Raw genomic sequence first — 17,838 nt, 5'->3', positions numbered from 1 at the left:
ACCAAGGGTGTCTATATACTGTCTCAGGATAATACACTTTGTACAACAGATATAAAATAGTAGGTGAGTTTTTAAATACATGTACCTATGTTTGGATGCATGAAAAATAAAGAATCTCAGATTTAGTTCTTTTCAGATGGAAAATAGAACCTTCAGATAGGACATAATAAGCTTTGGTCTTCTACATATTAGAATATATTTGCAGATTTTAGAAATACTTTTACAGTTTGTACAGATAGAGATGGCAGTTTGGCACTGTATTGATCACATCCATGTTCTGGAAATCCTAAAGAAAGCCTGGATTAAGTTGAGCAATTTCCACAACAGCATATTCCTATCAAAGTAGGGAGATGTCTTGTCTTCTTTAGAGGAAAATAGATTTCTTTGTATAGACAAAAAAAATTCAGTGCTTTAATGGGATATACATTATGTAGAGTTACCATAGCCCATTCATTCCATATTTTCTTTCTTACAGTTCTGTTTTGTTAAACAGTTGCTTTTAGTTTTGAGGGATTCTTCTGCGCCTCAGACAGAAAGGACATTTGTACAATGTCCTATCTTCTTCCCACAGCTATGAAGTCCTTGAAAACCTACAGTTTATATGTGGCATACCAGACTTTAATCATACACTTAGGTGCTTTCTTTTTTGCTACAGATCAACATTGTGGGAAAATGTGTGAATAAAAACAACTGAGGAGGATGTTCTTTTGTAAGTACACTGAATTAGTGGGCATTAGTGGAATTGTAAAACCTCAAATATCTACTTTTCCCTGAGCTGTGCTATTACATTGCAGACTGCAGTAAAGAATGCTCACACAATGGAAATGTATCTTCCTATTAAAAAAACAAACATACAAATTTCACATGGGTACTTAGCATGTCAGGAAGGAAAGCAGGGTAAAATCCTTCTCCTTTACATGCTAGTTGTCCACGTCAGTTGATTTTATGTTATAATAGCAGTATTCAAAGATGTTAGTCCCTAACTGCAATCTGAAATTGCACACTCAATGAGAGCTGGGGAAAAAGTGAAAAAGGAGCATTATGTATAAAGCATTTCTCTTTCTCTTGTCCATATAATGTTTGAGCTTAATAAATAACTTTGAAAATAATCAGGACAACCTCCCCCTTTTTTAAGTAGTTAAACAAAAAAAGAAAAATAAATGACTAACAACAACAACAACAAAATGCAGCCCTTTCTATCTAAAATAATTAAAATACTAGGATAAATGCTTGGAACTTACGTTATCTAGAGCTTTACGTCTAAGGAATGTTTACATTCCTTTCTGATGATGGCCTAGCCATATACTGCATTTTGAGGATATGTTCTTTCTTTTACTGCCCAAATTATGTTATAGCATAATGGCAAAGGACAGAAGCAGAAATAAATGGAGGTGAAAGGACTTGGCTCTGCCAATGTTGTATCTCTACCGCATCTGTATTGTTTATCTCTGACTCTCTCGCCTCACCCCCTCTTTTCCTTTGCGCTGTTCCTCCCCTCCTCCTTCAGTATTAGCAATCTGCTTTGGTACTTTGACATCAGGGGTTTCCCTGGTGAATTTTGTCACAGAAAAAAGAGAATCATCAATATCACAGTTAAACTTGACTTTCAAAGCTAATAGTATCTCATTTGGGGGCTCAAATTTAATAAATTTTCTTTGATTCTGGGTGCGTTTTTAAACATCAAACAATGAATTGGCCAGGGTGCCGTAAAATATTTAGATCTATTGACTATGGTTCAGAAGGGTAGAAGGCAAAACACTGGTGGTTTGATGTTGATAAATTCTTAGTACCTTAATCCACATTAACACTTTCTTTTATCTGGGTGCACATTCGCTACAATGAGAAACTGAAAACTTAACATATATAGTCTATAACAAATCAAGTGAAATATGCATTATTATAGATATAGTAAAATGACATTTGTATTACATTAGACAAGATGACTATCTGAACAAAATTACACATACCACAGAAAGCTTAAGAGATGGCTTTTGTTCCTCTGGACTCTCTACCCTAAACCTAGAATAGTACAGATAGAAGTGTGTGGAGGGCCCATACTGTTATAAAAATTGCATTATAGTGCATATGTTTGACAGCTACAGGTATTGACAGGAATTCTTTATGTCAACTAGGGAAATGTAAGACTCCCTATTCCCACAGACTAGAGTGCAGAGTATATAGATCTCCATCATTTCATTTAACACTTGCACTTCATATCTTCAGGAATGAATATATAGGCATTAGTAAAGAATTGTAAAAGGAATACATTTTTAAACATTTTTCACAACTTACAAGGTAAATGTATAGGCACTTAATCTTTAATACGAAAGACTCTTCTTAAAAACTTTTGGAATGCAGTGATAGTTTTTATGGTTGTGTTAATGTTTGTGTAGTAAACTATTATATCAATTACTAGCAGGGCAGGAGAATGTGCCTGGAACTATTTATATGTCTGTTTCTGTTCTAAAACATTTCTACTGTATATTGCCTCTGAGATACAGGATGATACAGTTCAGTTTAATTCATGCGATATTAGAGTTTGCGAACTAAGAAGACAGAATCAGATGTGCACCAACCGTTCTCTCCCCAATAAAATTAAAAGATCACATTTATGTATAGCACAAGGCTGCCTGCTTGGAAGGAAGCCTTATTCTTTGTGTTCCAAAGTCGTCATAAGTTATGGTCCTTTGTACTCTGCCTCTTTCTCCTCTAGGACGACAGAGATGAGGAATTTCTATGCTTCTGTGTCCATTCTTAAAAATCTTGTGCAGTTTTGTTCAAATCCATCAAAATCCAATTTCAGTGATTAGTTCAAAACACACTAATAAGCTGTGGGTAATAATGCTAAAGTATATTAAATCAGTTTAACCTAACCCATATTTTAGAATTCACATGTAATACTAACACTTGTTCCTTAAAAGTAGAAGCAAATGCTTCCAGTCTTCTAACTGCCAGAGATGAGCATGCCTAAGCTCAAGGCGTAGTTGTGTTTTTCCTGGTATGGTTACAGATCTACTGCGACAGGTACCCTGTCTAATGGGCTTATTCTCTAGTATTTATGTATAGAGTCAGATTTTGTATAGATAGAAACTAACAATTAAAAACTATTTATAAGTATTGCCTGTTGTGTTTTTATAGAAGGCATAACGAGTGAAGGTATTGTTCATCTTAACAGAAGGTGGCAGTACAATACCAACTGCATAAGATTATAGTTGTCCACAGGAGTATATGGATCTCTCTCATTTATGGTGCTCTGTGTTTTGTTGTTCCTTAAACATTGTGCCATCTGAAATACTTTTAAATACCAATTTATTTATTTATTTAATTTTTATCCTGCCTTTATTATTTTTATAAACAGCTCAAGGCTGCAAACATACCTAATATGCATTTTTTTTTCTCCTTTCAGATTTTTTTTTATTTGTCCAGCTAGTCCTTAACACTAAAATACTTGATATTTGAACTTAGTCTTTTCACAGGCACTTACGATCACTTCTAATTAGCGGCTTTTGCAGCTGAAGTTTTAAGAACATTTCCATTATCTGATCTAATTTTGCTACTTCACAGCTTAATTAACTTAAAAGTGTTTTCTTTTATGAGAATAAGATATTTATGTGAAGGTAAGAGCTTTATTTAAAGGGAAAAAAAACAAGAGGTCCACTAGTGGCACATTTGCTGAAATTAATGTGGTGATGGTGTCCATCTTACATCTGAATTTCTTGAACATAGACCTTCTGCATAGTGTGTAGAATTGTGTGCTGCCCCACTTGGACAAGGAGCCTTAAGTGACTTTCTTTCCTATCTCATTTCAGTCTAGAGAGGAGGAAGCTTTTTCTTCTTAACATTCTCTCCCAGCACTCTGAATTAGAGATTTATTTGCAACGAAAAATCAATTAGTCCTAAATTTATTCATGGATTTCAGGTCCAGCGATCAATGCAAGTCCACTCAGTGGACTCAAGGGGACCCACTTCATCCCAGTTAATGTGTCTGAAGGGGAATTACCATTGATACTGTTTTTTCCCTTTTAGGTCAGAGATCAGATCTCACTGTCATGGACTGCGGCAGGCAGGAATGACTTCGCCCTGCAGCTGCCTAAGCTGCACCTGGAGACCTTTGCAATGGAAGGGCTGAAAGGAGGGCCAGAGGTTATAGCGTTCCAGGTCAGAGTCTTCCGTAACCTTTCTTTGCCACCAAATGTCCCTAAACATTAGCCAATGCTAGAAATGAAGGTTTCCGTAAGGTAGCTGTCAGTGATTGAGAAATGCCATTTCTAACTACTGCTTAAACCAAATCATTTTGCTAGAAAAAAAATATATTTGTGTGTTCTAAATGGACTATTGAGGAACTGAAGAAATGATTCAGCAAAGAAAAGTATGCATAATATGTATTCAAGTGTGGCTACAAGGAAGAGACTCTGCCTTGGACTCCTTTTTTGTTTTTATTTTGGAAGAAAAATTCCAAAACTATTCCAAAGGGGTCAGAAATAGGAACAATTGCTCTTATCAGCGTCGCGGGATGTCATCGGCATTGTTTCACATAGGAGAAACAAAATGAGAGCAAGGTGCATCACAGTGACTGATTGTTATGCCAACTAGAGTTGTTCAACTGCTGACAAAGATTCTAGGGTTTGTTTTAATCTTTTTAGGCCCTTTGTGAATGACACTTTCTGGCACTGGCTGATGACAGAGAGTATTCTGACATATGAAATGGACAATGAATGTAGATGCTAAGGTGCTTAATCAGAAAACAGTGCTCCTAAAATTCAAGTTCCTTCTTCTTTTCCTGTTTATTCAGAATGATCCAGCAGAATGTGTGTTTTAAATGTCCGTGTGAAAGGATTCATCTTTCCATAGGCATAGTACTGCTGTTTAATAAAACGCTGCATGTTGCGCCCAAGCAAACATCCATTCTGTGGGCATCAGTGGGGTGGGGTGGAGGGTAAGGGATATCACAAGTGTCATGGCATCATTGCACAAATGATGTCAATTACATAATTCATTTGCACAATTATGTCCTGATGCATGTGAAGTTATGCTGCCTTGTTCTGGACGCCTATGTCCATTTCCTAACACAAATTGTGGTTTCAGCAGAAAAATCATGGTGCAAAAGTATTCCTTTGGGAAGAGGCCTAATGTGGGATGTGTATATGTGTGACATTTCTGGGCCTCTTGTCTGGATAATACTGAAGTGCATGTATTTGTTTTGGAAATGGGTATCATAAATTTAGATCCAAACTAGGTCTGGCAACAGGATATCCACAGTATCAGGCACAGGGAGAAAGGAGTAAACACCATCCAACTATTACAGAAGAGTCACACCTGTCCTGGGTCTGCTTCTAGCATTGTTAAAACAAACATTTGTATTTGTACCATCTTTTAAAAATATCTTTATTTGGAGGTGGAGAATGCCTGAGTATCTTCACGTCTGTACAACCTTATAAACAGTTAGGTTCCCTTTCTGCTAGCACATTGGTTCAAACTTTGAATATTTGCTTCAGTTTCCAGCAGCTGATTCCATACTTAATAATGGCCACATTGCTAAGGAATATGTGCAACGTTTCTTTTTTGAGGTGACAGCATATATATTGACCCTATCACTTCTGGTATTTTTCCAATGTATGTGTGTATATGATTGACATCTAAATTGTATAAACAAGAGAAAGCAATCGTTATAATGTTGATTACATTTGGTTGCTTGTTATTTATGTACAGTGCATTAGTTATCACATGGCTGGCTGGCTGGCTGGCTGGCTTGATTTCTATCCCACCTTTCCTCCAGGAACTGAAGGTGGCATACATAGCGCTCCCTCCTTCTGTTTTTACCGTAACAACTACCTTCAGGTTGGGTTAAGAATGAGAGACTGTCCCAAAGTCTCCTTAGTCCTAGGCTAACACCTTCGCCCACATTGTAGCTATTCAAATTTCTTTCTGAAATTCATATTTACTGTTTATTGTATTGCATTTCATTTGTCTCCATGTTCAGAAATTACAGAAATTCTCATTTTTTTGATAAGCACTCTCAAGGGGTTGGGGGTGAAAAAAAAGGCATTACCTATCAAAATAAAATGAAGGCACCCTATTATGGTGCAACTAGGCTTGAAGAACTATCCGCCAGTTTCCATTGATATGGAGCAAACTCTTCCTCTGCTTTCCCAGCCAGTCTTCCCATTCCCCAAGTTCCTCTTCACTCCTGCCAACTTTTTGTTAGTTGTTCTCTGTTCCCCCTACCGTACCAACAGTGGAAAGGAAGTTGTAGTTATTGCTTAGTCAAGGAACAGGCTCACATGGCTGAAGGAGCCAGCTGAACTGGTACCTTAAATGGAAAAAGTTGTACTTGATAAGGGGAAGACAGCAAATGCTAGGACACCACGGTCATGCTTTTGATCCTCTGAGAAACAGTATTAGGAACAGCTTTATTTTTATACTAAAATAAACCTTTTTTAATGGTAGATATGCTGGAACAAGTCTGGCTAATGCTTAGCTGTAGAATTTACTACCACTGCCATTTATTAAAAAGAAGAAAAAGAAATCCTTTCTTATCCAAATGTTACCTGGGGAACTGGGAAGGTGAAATGGTGAGATGAAGGACAGAACAACTTTGGTCATTTTGTTCTCTCACTTTTGAGTATTAAGTGGGATACAGAACAGGGAAGAGTTTGTTTTATCTTTTCCTTGAAAATAAAAATAGAAGTGTTTGGCAGGCATTGTGCTCAGAAAAACACTTCTGAACACAACTGTAGTTGTGTGCATCCAACGTCACTATTGTTCCTCAGAATGCTTCTGAGGCCTACCTAGAAACAGACATGTGCTTGGCCTAGTAGATGCTTGGGTACATAGTCTTCTTTCCACTGCTAAACTATTTTTCTTCCTTTCAGTGGTTGGGGGTTAATAGTATGAGTGAACCCCTAATACAGAAGCAGTCATAACTGAACAAGACAACATCAAAAAGAAAAAAAGATATTCCTATTTCACTCTCCCCCAACACATACTTGCACTGAGATTGGACTGTAGTGGTGTTTTGATTATAAACTGTGGCATGACAAATGATCTCCAATGGCCAACTACTAGTATAGTCTCACTGAACTCATTTTTACATACTATCCATTTCCTGTCTCATTTGCCCAATACTCCATTATACTGTAGAGCAAGAGTGGCCTTCCAGATACCCTTTGGCCTTCCAGATACTATTAAATTACAACTTCCATCAACACCAGCCAACACAAGTGGTCAGGATTATGGGATTTCTCACCCAACAACATTTGAAGGGCTACAGTTCCCTGACCCTGCTGTGATGTGACCACAAAACAGAAACTTGCTGTGCACATTGGGAACAGCTTCATTTTTAAAAGCTGGAAGTCATCAGAAAATGGGAGAGCTTTTTGCTTTTAGGCAATGGGTTTTACTTTCTGCTGTAATTGAAGAGTTATCATTTATTCCTGTGAACCATGTCAGCCTCCCCAGTTATGAGTAGGGTGAACAGGTATGTAGAGTGTAGCTGGGATTCACTGAAGAAAAGGTTCCTGCATACTCAAAAAAGGCCTCTGACTTGTATAATCATTACACACTCCATGACTCATAGACCATTTCCCCCCCACTGCAATACTTATTTATTTTCCTTGGGATTTAAATGTAATTTTACAATTGTTCCCATTGTTTATCTTATCAAACCTTTTGAAAAACAACTACACTAAGGACATCTCTCAATCCCAAACTACTGTCTATAGGGCTGAATTATCATACTGAAGCAGAGCCAAGTTTGGGTTTAGAAGTTCCAGGGCTAAGCTTTCTTGTTACACAAAGTTAATGTACATATTTACTTCATAGAAATTCCCAAATAAGTGTGGACAGAGGTACAGTTGGGAATCTTACTCTTTCCTGCTCTAGGAGATAGCCTACTGGCTGTGACAGTTGTAAAATGCTTTTTATGGTGAAAAGTTCATAATATAATCAGTCATTCAGCAATGCTGAAAATACTGCTGCTCAAGAATAATTAAAAATTTGGTGTCACTGCACAACAAAGTAACTGCCATGTGGGATGATGGAATGTTGTCACATATACAGTATATGTAACAGAGAATCCTAACTTTTTAAAATTTATTTTTATTGCTTTTAAAATAATAACAAAAAAAGAGAAAAATGGAAAGGAACAAAACACAAAGATATGTACACTGTCAAAGAAATACATTACAGGTGCTTAAAAAATAAGTGAAAAAATACAACAAAAAAAATATAAAGTATGATAAAGTATGATAATATACTGATATTATAACAGCAAACAGTTACAATTCTATATATAGTTATATAATCAAATATTATGCAAGTATATGTATATATATTTATTTCTAATACACTTACAAACTATCGTGCTTTTTTTAATGTATAAATGAGTCCCATATTTCATTATACTTACCTATACAAAGTCTACATCTATAGGCAATCCACTCATAGGTGGCAAGTATAATCAGGTCTTCAATCCATTGAGTAAATGGGGCCATACATTTATCTTTCCAATGCTGCAATATCAGAGAATCCATTTACGTTGTCTGGTTGTTAAATTCCCTGTACTAGGTATGTAATTCAAGAGAATATTATTCTCTGAAAATTTTAGCTTTTGTTGCACAGTCACATTTATATGGTTCACTACTTTCTCCCAAAATTGAGTAAGTATATGACATTGTAAAAACATGTGTTTTAAAGAAGCATTGTCCTTATTATATCTCCAACAAAATACTATCTTAGACAATCCTTTTTTATACAAACGTAATGGAGTTCAATAAATTCTAAATTTATTTTTTGTTGTATAAATCATAGTTTAAGGTCCATTGATACTCTTGCTATAGAAGTTAGGATACTCTCCCCTTGTCTAGGCAACATAGGAACCTCTGATTCTTTATTCCACTCATCTCTTAGCATCTGCATATCAAATTGATTTATTGATAACAAATATCTATAAAACTAATAGTAGGTTTTTTAGTTTTAAAGGATTTAACAAGTTGTTCTAGTATCTCAGGTGTCTCAGAAGCTAAAAATGCTGCTGGTCCAAACAATGTTGTTAACAAATGTAGCTACAAATACTGCCATTGGGTTACATCTGATAGATAATATTTATCTCTTAATACAGCATACAGTATGTTAAAAATTCATCTTCAACATCTATCAATTGGTCCAAAGTCAATATCCCCGTTTCCATCCAATTTTTCTATATCGCCATCTTTTTTCCAATTTTTAATGTTGGGTTTCCCCAAAAAGTAAATTTAGTATGGGAAAAAGGATCGAATCTTTTTTTATTAGATATTACATTTCATAGCTTTCTGACTGATAATTGTTTCCAGAGATACTACAGTTCTATTGTATTTAGATCCCAATACTGTCAATCCAACCAAAGGTGCCAAAGGTGCCCAAATCAGAGTCCCTCTTTTGGGGGAGATGGGCAGTAATTAAATTTGAATAATAAATAAATAAAATTAACACCAATTATTGGCTTCCAGTATTTAATACTTGATAATAGGTAAGCTTGATGATATAGTTCCAGATTCGGAAAACTGAATCCTCCTTCATTAATTAGAAATTGCATTTTCTGTAAAGATATTTTCAGAATTGAAGAATCCTGTAGAAATTTTCTAAAGAAAGAGTTTATTTTCTGAAAATATTTTCCAGATATTTGAACTGGAATTCCTCTCAGAATATAAATTAATCTGGGAATAATATTCCAGAGAATCTTCAAATTAATAGAATATTGATAAATGACATTGTGAATGATTCAATTATTTTGTTATTAGCATGTCATATTATGAAAACTGAACAAAGTGCAAAGACATACAGACCTCTGTGATCATCATCAGATGCAATCAACAAAACAAATCAAAGGTCATTTTCACCATATACCATGTATGACACCAGTTATTCTTTGTGTCATCTTCTTTTACTGTTTGCTGTCCTTGAGTGATGGAACAGCCAGATGATTATGATCAAGGACCTTCTCCTGTCTCATGTCCCATGGAAGCAAAGCAGCACTGTGGACAGGGAGTAGAGGATGGGAAAAGGCAGAGATAAGGGAATGCCTAATCTACTAAATTTAGTTTTTCACTTCCCAGGTGTCAGTTGAACTTAATGAAATTTACCCTGGGGATAGTCATCACCAGAGCCTGTCAGTGCATTTGTGGAATTAGGGTATTGTGCCCCCACACAAACCACTCTGCCCTCACACTGAACTTTGTCAACAGAACGTCAAATAAGATTCAACTGAACATAAGTCAGCAATGTTATGAACACTTGGCAAAGCCTTCATGCACACAAACATGCATGCACATCTCACTTTCGCAAAATAAATGTAAACTATATGGGATGTAAGTGAATGGTGAATAACCAGAAAGAATCTTAGGATTGTGGAAGATAATTCATTGAAAATGTAATCTTATGCTGTGGTAGTGAAAAGGAAAAATAATCCACAGTAAAGGTTATTAATGATAGGATAGAAAATATATAAACTGAATTATATACACATATTGAGCTGCCAATAATTTGAACAGTTTTAGGCATCCCACTTAGAAAGCATATCAGTGATAGAAAAATTTCAGAAAAGGGCATCTTTTTCTTCAAAGAAAACATCTTTCTCATGAGGAACCACTGGAAAAACAATTAGATAAAAGATGATGAAGTGGGGTGGCAATACAGGAAAGAATTTTATAACATTCAGCGGGGTGGGAAGGTAGAAAGTATTTTTTTCCCCTCCTACATTGAACTTCAGGGTTGATTAGTAGAAGATTCAATTAGAAAGTACATATTCATAGAACATAATATTAACTAAGAGAATCTATTAATTGAGACCTCCCCCAAGATGTAGGGATGAGAAATCTCTTATAAGCTGCATTAATAAATTGGTTTCTGGATTGTGTTTTTGGGTGGGGGGAAGAATTACTGCCTTGATGCATGTAAGCTGATTGTAAACTTCTTTCATCTATGTTGATCAATCATGCTCCATTGGTGCCCTTACTATGCATATATTTATTCAGGTTTTTAATAGCCAACAATTTGAGCTCAAACTGTTTTGAGCTAGGAACAGTCATTTAGTGTATTCTATGCTTGAAACAAAACAGCTGGGAGATTAGTTTCAAGCACATAACAATGCATCAAAGCAAAACCCTAGTAGCCACTTCTGGTGACACTTCCTTCAAGTGCTCCTAAAGTTCTGGGTAACTGAGTGTTCTCTCTCTCTCTCTCTCTCTCTCTCTCTCTCTCGTTCCTGGACCATTATAGCAGCAGTACCCATTACCATTCCTGATGCTAATCCCAGTGGGGTGATGTGGGGTGCGGAGTGCTGGAGCAAAGCAGTGGGCTTTTAAGCAGCATATGTAAGTTAGTGTGGAGCCATTCTGGGAATGTAGTGAGTGGGTCATTAGAGGACAGAGAGAGAGAGAGATTCTGCATTCCCACCCCATTCATCTTAACCCTAACCGTTCCCAAATAAGTCCTGCTTGCTTTGGATGGGGGGGGAATAATTCTTTCAATTAAGTGTTATGTATATACTTGCGATGAAGCACTTCAGTGTTGCTTACTGTTTCCAGATATGCATGAAATAACCCCTCATATCTTTTAAATAGCTGTCCTTTTCCAGTTTAAGACACATTAATAGCTATATTGATACTATTCCCCCACCTTTCTAATAAAACTCCACTCCCAAACAAGCCATGACTGAAGGCAGAAAGGGATAGTCAGACTGAAGGCCGTGTTAAGATCAGCTGAATGAGGAAAGAAGGTGATGACTGCTTCAAAGAGTCTTGATTTTAGTAAAATGCTTGCTTCCTGTGTGGTAGCAGTGACACCATCATCTGGCATCATAGAAGGGGGCTTTTTCTTGGCACAGGAAATAGTATGCGGCCTTGTTGCTTCTTCATCCAGCTCCCCCCTCTTGAATCTGACTCTGAAGTTCAGGCCCGGATATGGAACGGAAACAGCATTGGTCGCACTTATGGATGATCTCTGGCGGGAGCGGGATGGTGGCAATGCATCCATCCTAGCTCTCCTTGATCTCTCAGTGGCCTTCGATAACATTGACCATGGTATCCTGTTGGGTCAGCTCAGGGAGTTGGGGATGGACGGCGTAGTTTTATGCTGGTTCACCTCCTTTCTCCAGGGCCAGTCCCATCGGTGTTAGTACAGGAGGAGAGGTCGGGCCCATGGCCCCTCCTCTGTGGGGTGCCGCAGGGTTCAGTACTCTCTCCCCTCCTATTTAACATCTACATCAAACAGCTGGGTGAGATCATCCATCCCCGTGGGGTGAGGTATCATCAGTATGCTGATGATACTCAGTTATACATCTCCATCCCGGGGGAAGTAAGTGATGCTGTGGCTGCCCTTTCCAGGTGCCTGGGGGCTATTGGGGTCTGGATGGGGAACAACAGGATTCAGCTGAACCCTGGTAAGACGGAGTGGCTGTGGGTTAATGGCCCCTCAGCTCCTAGGAATTTGCCATCTTTAGTTCTGGATGGGGTTGCACTGCCCTAGACAGACTCCGTGCGTAACTTGGGGGTCCTCTTGGACTCACGACTCCTGCTCAAAGAGCAGGTAGCAGTCGTGGCCAGAAGGGTCTTTGCACAACTTCGTGTTTTGTGCCAGTTACGCCCCTTCCTGGAGCGAGAGGCCCTTCGAATGGTCACTCACACCCTGGTCATCTCCCATATAGACTACTGCAATGCGCTCTACATTGGGCTACCCTTGAAGAGTATCCAAAAGCTTCAAAATGCGGCCGCGTGAACAGTGATGAGTGCTCCAAGATCAGCACACATAACACCCTTACTGTGCGAGCTGCATTGGGTTCCAGTTTGCTTCCGGGTCCATGTTGGTTATCACCTTTAAAGCCCTACATGGCATGGGTCCAGGTTACCTACGGGACTGTCTCACCCCCATTACATCAGCCCATCCCACCTGATCGTGCAGAGAGGGCATGTTGCGGACCCTGTCTGTAAGAGAATTCCATCTGGCGGGGTCCAGGAGGCGGGCCTTCTCTGCAACAGCTCCCACCCTTTGGAACATCCTTCCCCCAGAAGTGAGGTTAGCCCCCTCCCTCCTGGACTTCAGAAAACAGCCGAAGACCTGGTTTTGTCACCTTGCCTGGCATAGGGAGGGGAAGAGTCATTCTTAGGGTTGGTTTATTCCCTAGTTCTGCGGGGACCAGTTTTATGCCCTTATGGTTTGAATTAGATCCGCCATGGCTTGGATTTTATTGCATTTTATGCTAACTGATGTATTGGTGGTATTTATGATTTTATTGAAATTTTAATTCTTTTTATTGTGAACCGCCCAGGGTCCCCCGTGTGGGGGAGATGGGCAGTGATAAAAATTTGATAAATAAATAAAAATAAAGTTGGTGGTGCTGGTGGTGATCCACAGGAACCAATAAATAACTTGACCCTCCACCTAAGTGGACACGTTAAAGCACCATAATGATCCAGCATTCTACTGCCTGCAGCCATTGCAAGGTATCCGTCAGCAAGGAAAGGTCACTAAGTGTTTTTCAATTTCAGCAATGCATAAGTATCTGTTTAGGCACTGTCTCATTGCCTCTAACTAGTGACAACAACCTTGATCTCAAACACTCTTGCAGAAGTTGAAGCAGCTATCAGTGAGCAAGCAGCAGGATGGTACAAAAAGAAGTGAAACTTAATGTGTGCTATTGCACAGATTACAGTATATACATGGAGGATGCTGGACTCCTGGGGTCTCCTCTGTCTGATTGCCCCCTGACCACCAGATTCATTTGCATCTAGTTCAGTCAAAATGGCATGCCTTACTTCTTTGCACTTACTTCTTCCTCATCCCTTTGTGATGAGGGAGATCACAAACTGGGGAGGGTGAGGAGAAACTCCATTTTGCGTATGCTCAGGAGCCGTAGTGGCACATGTGCAAGCGTAGACAGGTAACACTCGAAGTATCTACAGTGTACCATTGTGGTACCACTCTGATTTTCTTTTGTCTGAAAACTGCTACACCACTGGAAGGCGGGTGTTACTCGTTTTATAGTAGCAGAGGGGAGTGTTGACAGTGCTTCTGAGTGATAGAGTATAATCATTATAAATTTATAAAGGCCTTACGTCCTCCATTTATTTTATGTAAATTATGCATCCATGTATGATGTAGTCATGGCTTATCATATCGTATTGTACAGAGAAGCAAAAGATTGCTCTTCTAATCAATTGGGCAAAGATAAATGTAACATAAAATGTTACATTCCTGCTGCATTTTCTGCTTCTTTCAATAGCACTAGTAGGTCTGCGAAAATAAGCATTCCGGACCCAGGGGGAAATATCTATCTACAAATACAAAGATAATTATGTTGTTTCTTGTCTGTTCAGAACATTGTGGCAAATGCTGCATCTTAGAAAATGTACTCTACAAGACTTTTGAAGGCAAATAGAAGTGCTTTTTCCAGGTGGTAGCACTCATTATTTTCCATTCAAACCGATGGCGTGCAGACATGTAAAATACACAGATTTCCACCATCAACACTATAGAGCCGTTCTGAAGCCCATATACTGGCTCACCCTGGACAGTTTTAACACAATTTATTCTTGCTGAAGATATAAATACAATATTGTTAGGTCCCAAAACATTCGTGATTTATATATATCTCTTGCGCATTCTAAACCGATCTACAATGAGATTGTTAACTGGTCTCTGGCACCAAGAGGAGGCTATTCCCGTGCAAATTAATCTGCATGAATTCCCACTCTTTCCAAGCACAATTATAGGTATTGACCCATAAAGCCCTAAATAACCTAGGACCAATATACTTGAAGGGTCCTCCTGCCCTGTACAAAACTGCCTCCTTGCCAAAGCCTGTTTTCTGGCCTTCCTGGAGCGTTTTAAAACAGGGTAATTTAGGGGAGAATTTGGGGTGGAAGTGTGTTTAGTCTAGCTTTGTTGTTTTTTTCTTCTATGAGATTTTAGTGGTTTGATCATATGGTGTTTCACTGTTTTTCTAAATTGTGCTGGGCTTTTGGAAAGGGATACAATGTTTATTTAATATATATTTGGGGAAGGACTGGGAAGGGACATACTTTATGTGTAGACAGATTGCAAGTCCAGTTCTTGGCAACAAATTAGAAGAAGTAGAAGAAGAAGAGGAAGGAGGAGGAGGAGGAGGAGGAAGGTAGCAACTAAGGTGATGGACAAATAGTGTAATTTGATACAAGGCAAATTTTTATTACCCAGTTTCATGTTTATGTTTCTCCCCAAAAGGTAAAGTCCCCTAGAGTCAAACTCAGCTCTTGCTGGCTTTGTGGACATATTCATGTTGTTTTCTGGGCCACAATATGGGAATGGTTGTCCACTGTCTTTTTCCAGGACGTTACCCTTTTTCCCCATCTTCTCAGTCTAGTCTTGCTTAGCTTTTTGAGATCTGCCAAGGTCAGCGAGGTGCTGCTGCTATCCAGCTAGGCTTGTCTGCAAAATGAACTATAATTTTGGCTGGTGCTTTGAGGGTGAAGGTACTAGTTTAGGGGAGGGCATGTACCTTCCTTTTTAAATCACTTATTTACATCCCCTTTGATTTTTTCCTGCATTTAAAATGTAAAGCTGTCAAGGACAAAATAAGATCTCCAGGCAAGGTGGCATGTCAAAAGTTTGGAAAAAAGGGGAAATTTTCTGATGTAGCACATCTTCTGTATGTCTTTAGTTTATTGGTTATTTTATTTTATTTTATCCCACCTTTATTATTTTTACAAATAACTCAAGGCGGGGAACATACCTAATACTCCTTCCTCCTCCTGTTTTCCCCACAACAACAACCCTGTGAGGTGAGTTGGGCTGAGAGAGAGTGACTGGCCCAAGGTCACCCAGCCGGCTTTCAGGCCTAAGGCGGGACTAGAACTCACAGTCTCCTGGTTTCTAGCCTGGAGCCTTAACCACTAGACCAAATTTAGTTTATTGGTTAAAAAACAGTTATGTTGGTAAATACAAATACAAAGGATGTATGAACTCCTAGCCTTAATGTGAAAAAAGATTGAGCTAAAATAAAATGTTTGCTTTCCAAGTGTAAATAGCAACCATGAATAGGAAAAAAATAAAATAAAAATCCAGCAGTATAGATACTAACTAAAGAATTCTGATTTCTTTTGACTTTTGTTCTTTAATGTTAAGAAAAGGCAAACAAATAGTTTTTACGGAAGGAAAAATAAAAGCGGCTCTGAAGAAGCTGCAGAATGCTATCAGGAAGCTGAATGTTTATATACCACTAATTGCTCTGAGGTATCAAAAATCTTTATTATCTCTATAACTTCTCCCTTTTTTGTTCCATTTCCTTCCAATGGCATATTTTCTTTCTTTTTATCCAAAAGGTATTTGTTTCTATATGTTCTTCATTTTGTTTTGAGCTGCTCCTTGATACTCACATTTCCATACAAAATTTCTCTCCACATCTCCTCAAGTGTGTGAAAATAACTTTCCCATTTCCCTGGGAAAACATTTTTTTTATTTTTGATGTTTTATACATTGCTATTCATAATACTGTGTACAGTACCATGCACATTATAGATGGACAGGAAAAGATATATATGAATATAGTCACATACACTGCAAATATTTTATGGAGATGAACTAGTCTTAAATACTGTATATATATATTGTACCATGTGTTACTGTTAATATATTGAATCAACTAACTGAATATATTGAATTGCATTGTAGCAGTGATCAGGGCCGCAACTAGGGGGGGCAACCGGGGCATGTGCCCCGGGCGCCGCGCTGGTGGGGCACCAAAATGAGCACTGGGGGGCACCAAAATGGGCGCAGAATCCATGTTTGCCCCGGGTGACACAGACCCTAGTTGCAGTCCTGGCAGTGATACTACACATTTTTTTCCAGAGATTTATTTTATATAGAGATAGAAATAGAAATAGAGATAAAGAGAAAGAGAAAGAGATATAGAGATTTAAAGTGACCAAAATCATACAGATGAAAGTTACATTACACTTTGACATAAGCAGCAAGTTACATTAAATACTTCCATGTAGAGAAAAGTCAAACGTTCCCACATTAGTTCTGAAAGCTTTCTTTTGAGGCTTAAATGGGGAAAGAGTCTATTTTGACAGAAAGTTTTGCATGTGAAAATGAGCAACTAAGGTCACCATTGAAGCTCCTTAAAAATCAATGTGAGAATATTGACTAACAGACTTGAAAAGGTTGAGGAATGAACTTTTTCAGTCTTGCCTTTGACTAAGGACAGATCCAGTTGTGTTTGCGTCCTAACTGCATATTCAGATGCCTGCTTTTTAAGGCTACCTGTCTCAAGCAGCCTTCATTGATACTGGATTTCTTTTCTTGTCCTTATAAATACTTTTGAAAGTCAAAAGTTTATATGAAATTTTATAATGTAGTAATAGTGGACTTGGCAATGGAACTGTCAGCTTTTTTGGAGAAGAATATAATTTGATGGGATGCTGAGGTGGAGGTCTGGAGAAGGAAGGGTTATCTGCAACTTGAGCGAGTTTATTATGGCTTAGTGATTTAGTGATTGATTTCATTTGCTGTCAGTTAAGGCTCTCTTAATGTCAAGTTTTTTTGCATAATGCATTGAAATAAAGACTGATGAAGTTCTTCAGAATGATACCGCTTACATAAACTGACCCTGATTTGCCCTGTTCTGCATGACAATGTAAGTGACAGCAGTTAAAGGAGAATATAGCAATGAATATGCAACTATAGTATTAAGGAAAATGCAGGGTAAATGGCTGAGAATATAAAACTGCATCAGAAACTGGCTAGACTGCTAATACCATAATTCTTCTATATTGAGGAAATAGACTGTTACGGGTCAAGTGATATAGGGTGTTACGATACCACAAG

At 38.2% G+C, this 17,838-nt stretch overlaps 1 protein-coding gene across 1 annotated transcript in view; it reads left to right on the top strand.

Annotated features, from left to right (window-relative positions):
- Positions 1-17,838, top strand: part of CCDC171 (coiled-coil domain containing 171) — a 173,514-nt gene that overhangs the window by 116,877 nt on the left and 38,799 nt on the right. The window contains exon 23 of the mRNA XM_063295043.1: positions 4,027-4,158. Within this exon, the coding sequence (XP_063151113.1) occupies positions 4,027-4,158 (132 nt within the window). The remainder of the gene's footprint in view (positions 1-4,026; positions 4,159-17,838) is intronic.

The sequence above is a fragment of the Candoia aspera genome, chromosome 2, assembly GCF_035149785.1.
Source record: "Candoia aspera isolate rCanAsp1 chromosome 2, rCanAsp1.hap2, whole genome shotgun sequence".
Classification (NCBI taxonomy): domain Eukaryota; kingdom Metazoa; phylum Chordata; class Lepidosauria; order Squamata; family Boidae; genus Candoia; species Candoia aspera.
Note: the sequence above shows the minus strand (reverse complement) of the source record. Positions and strands in the feature narration are given on the sequence as shown.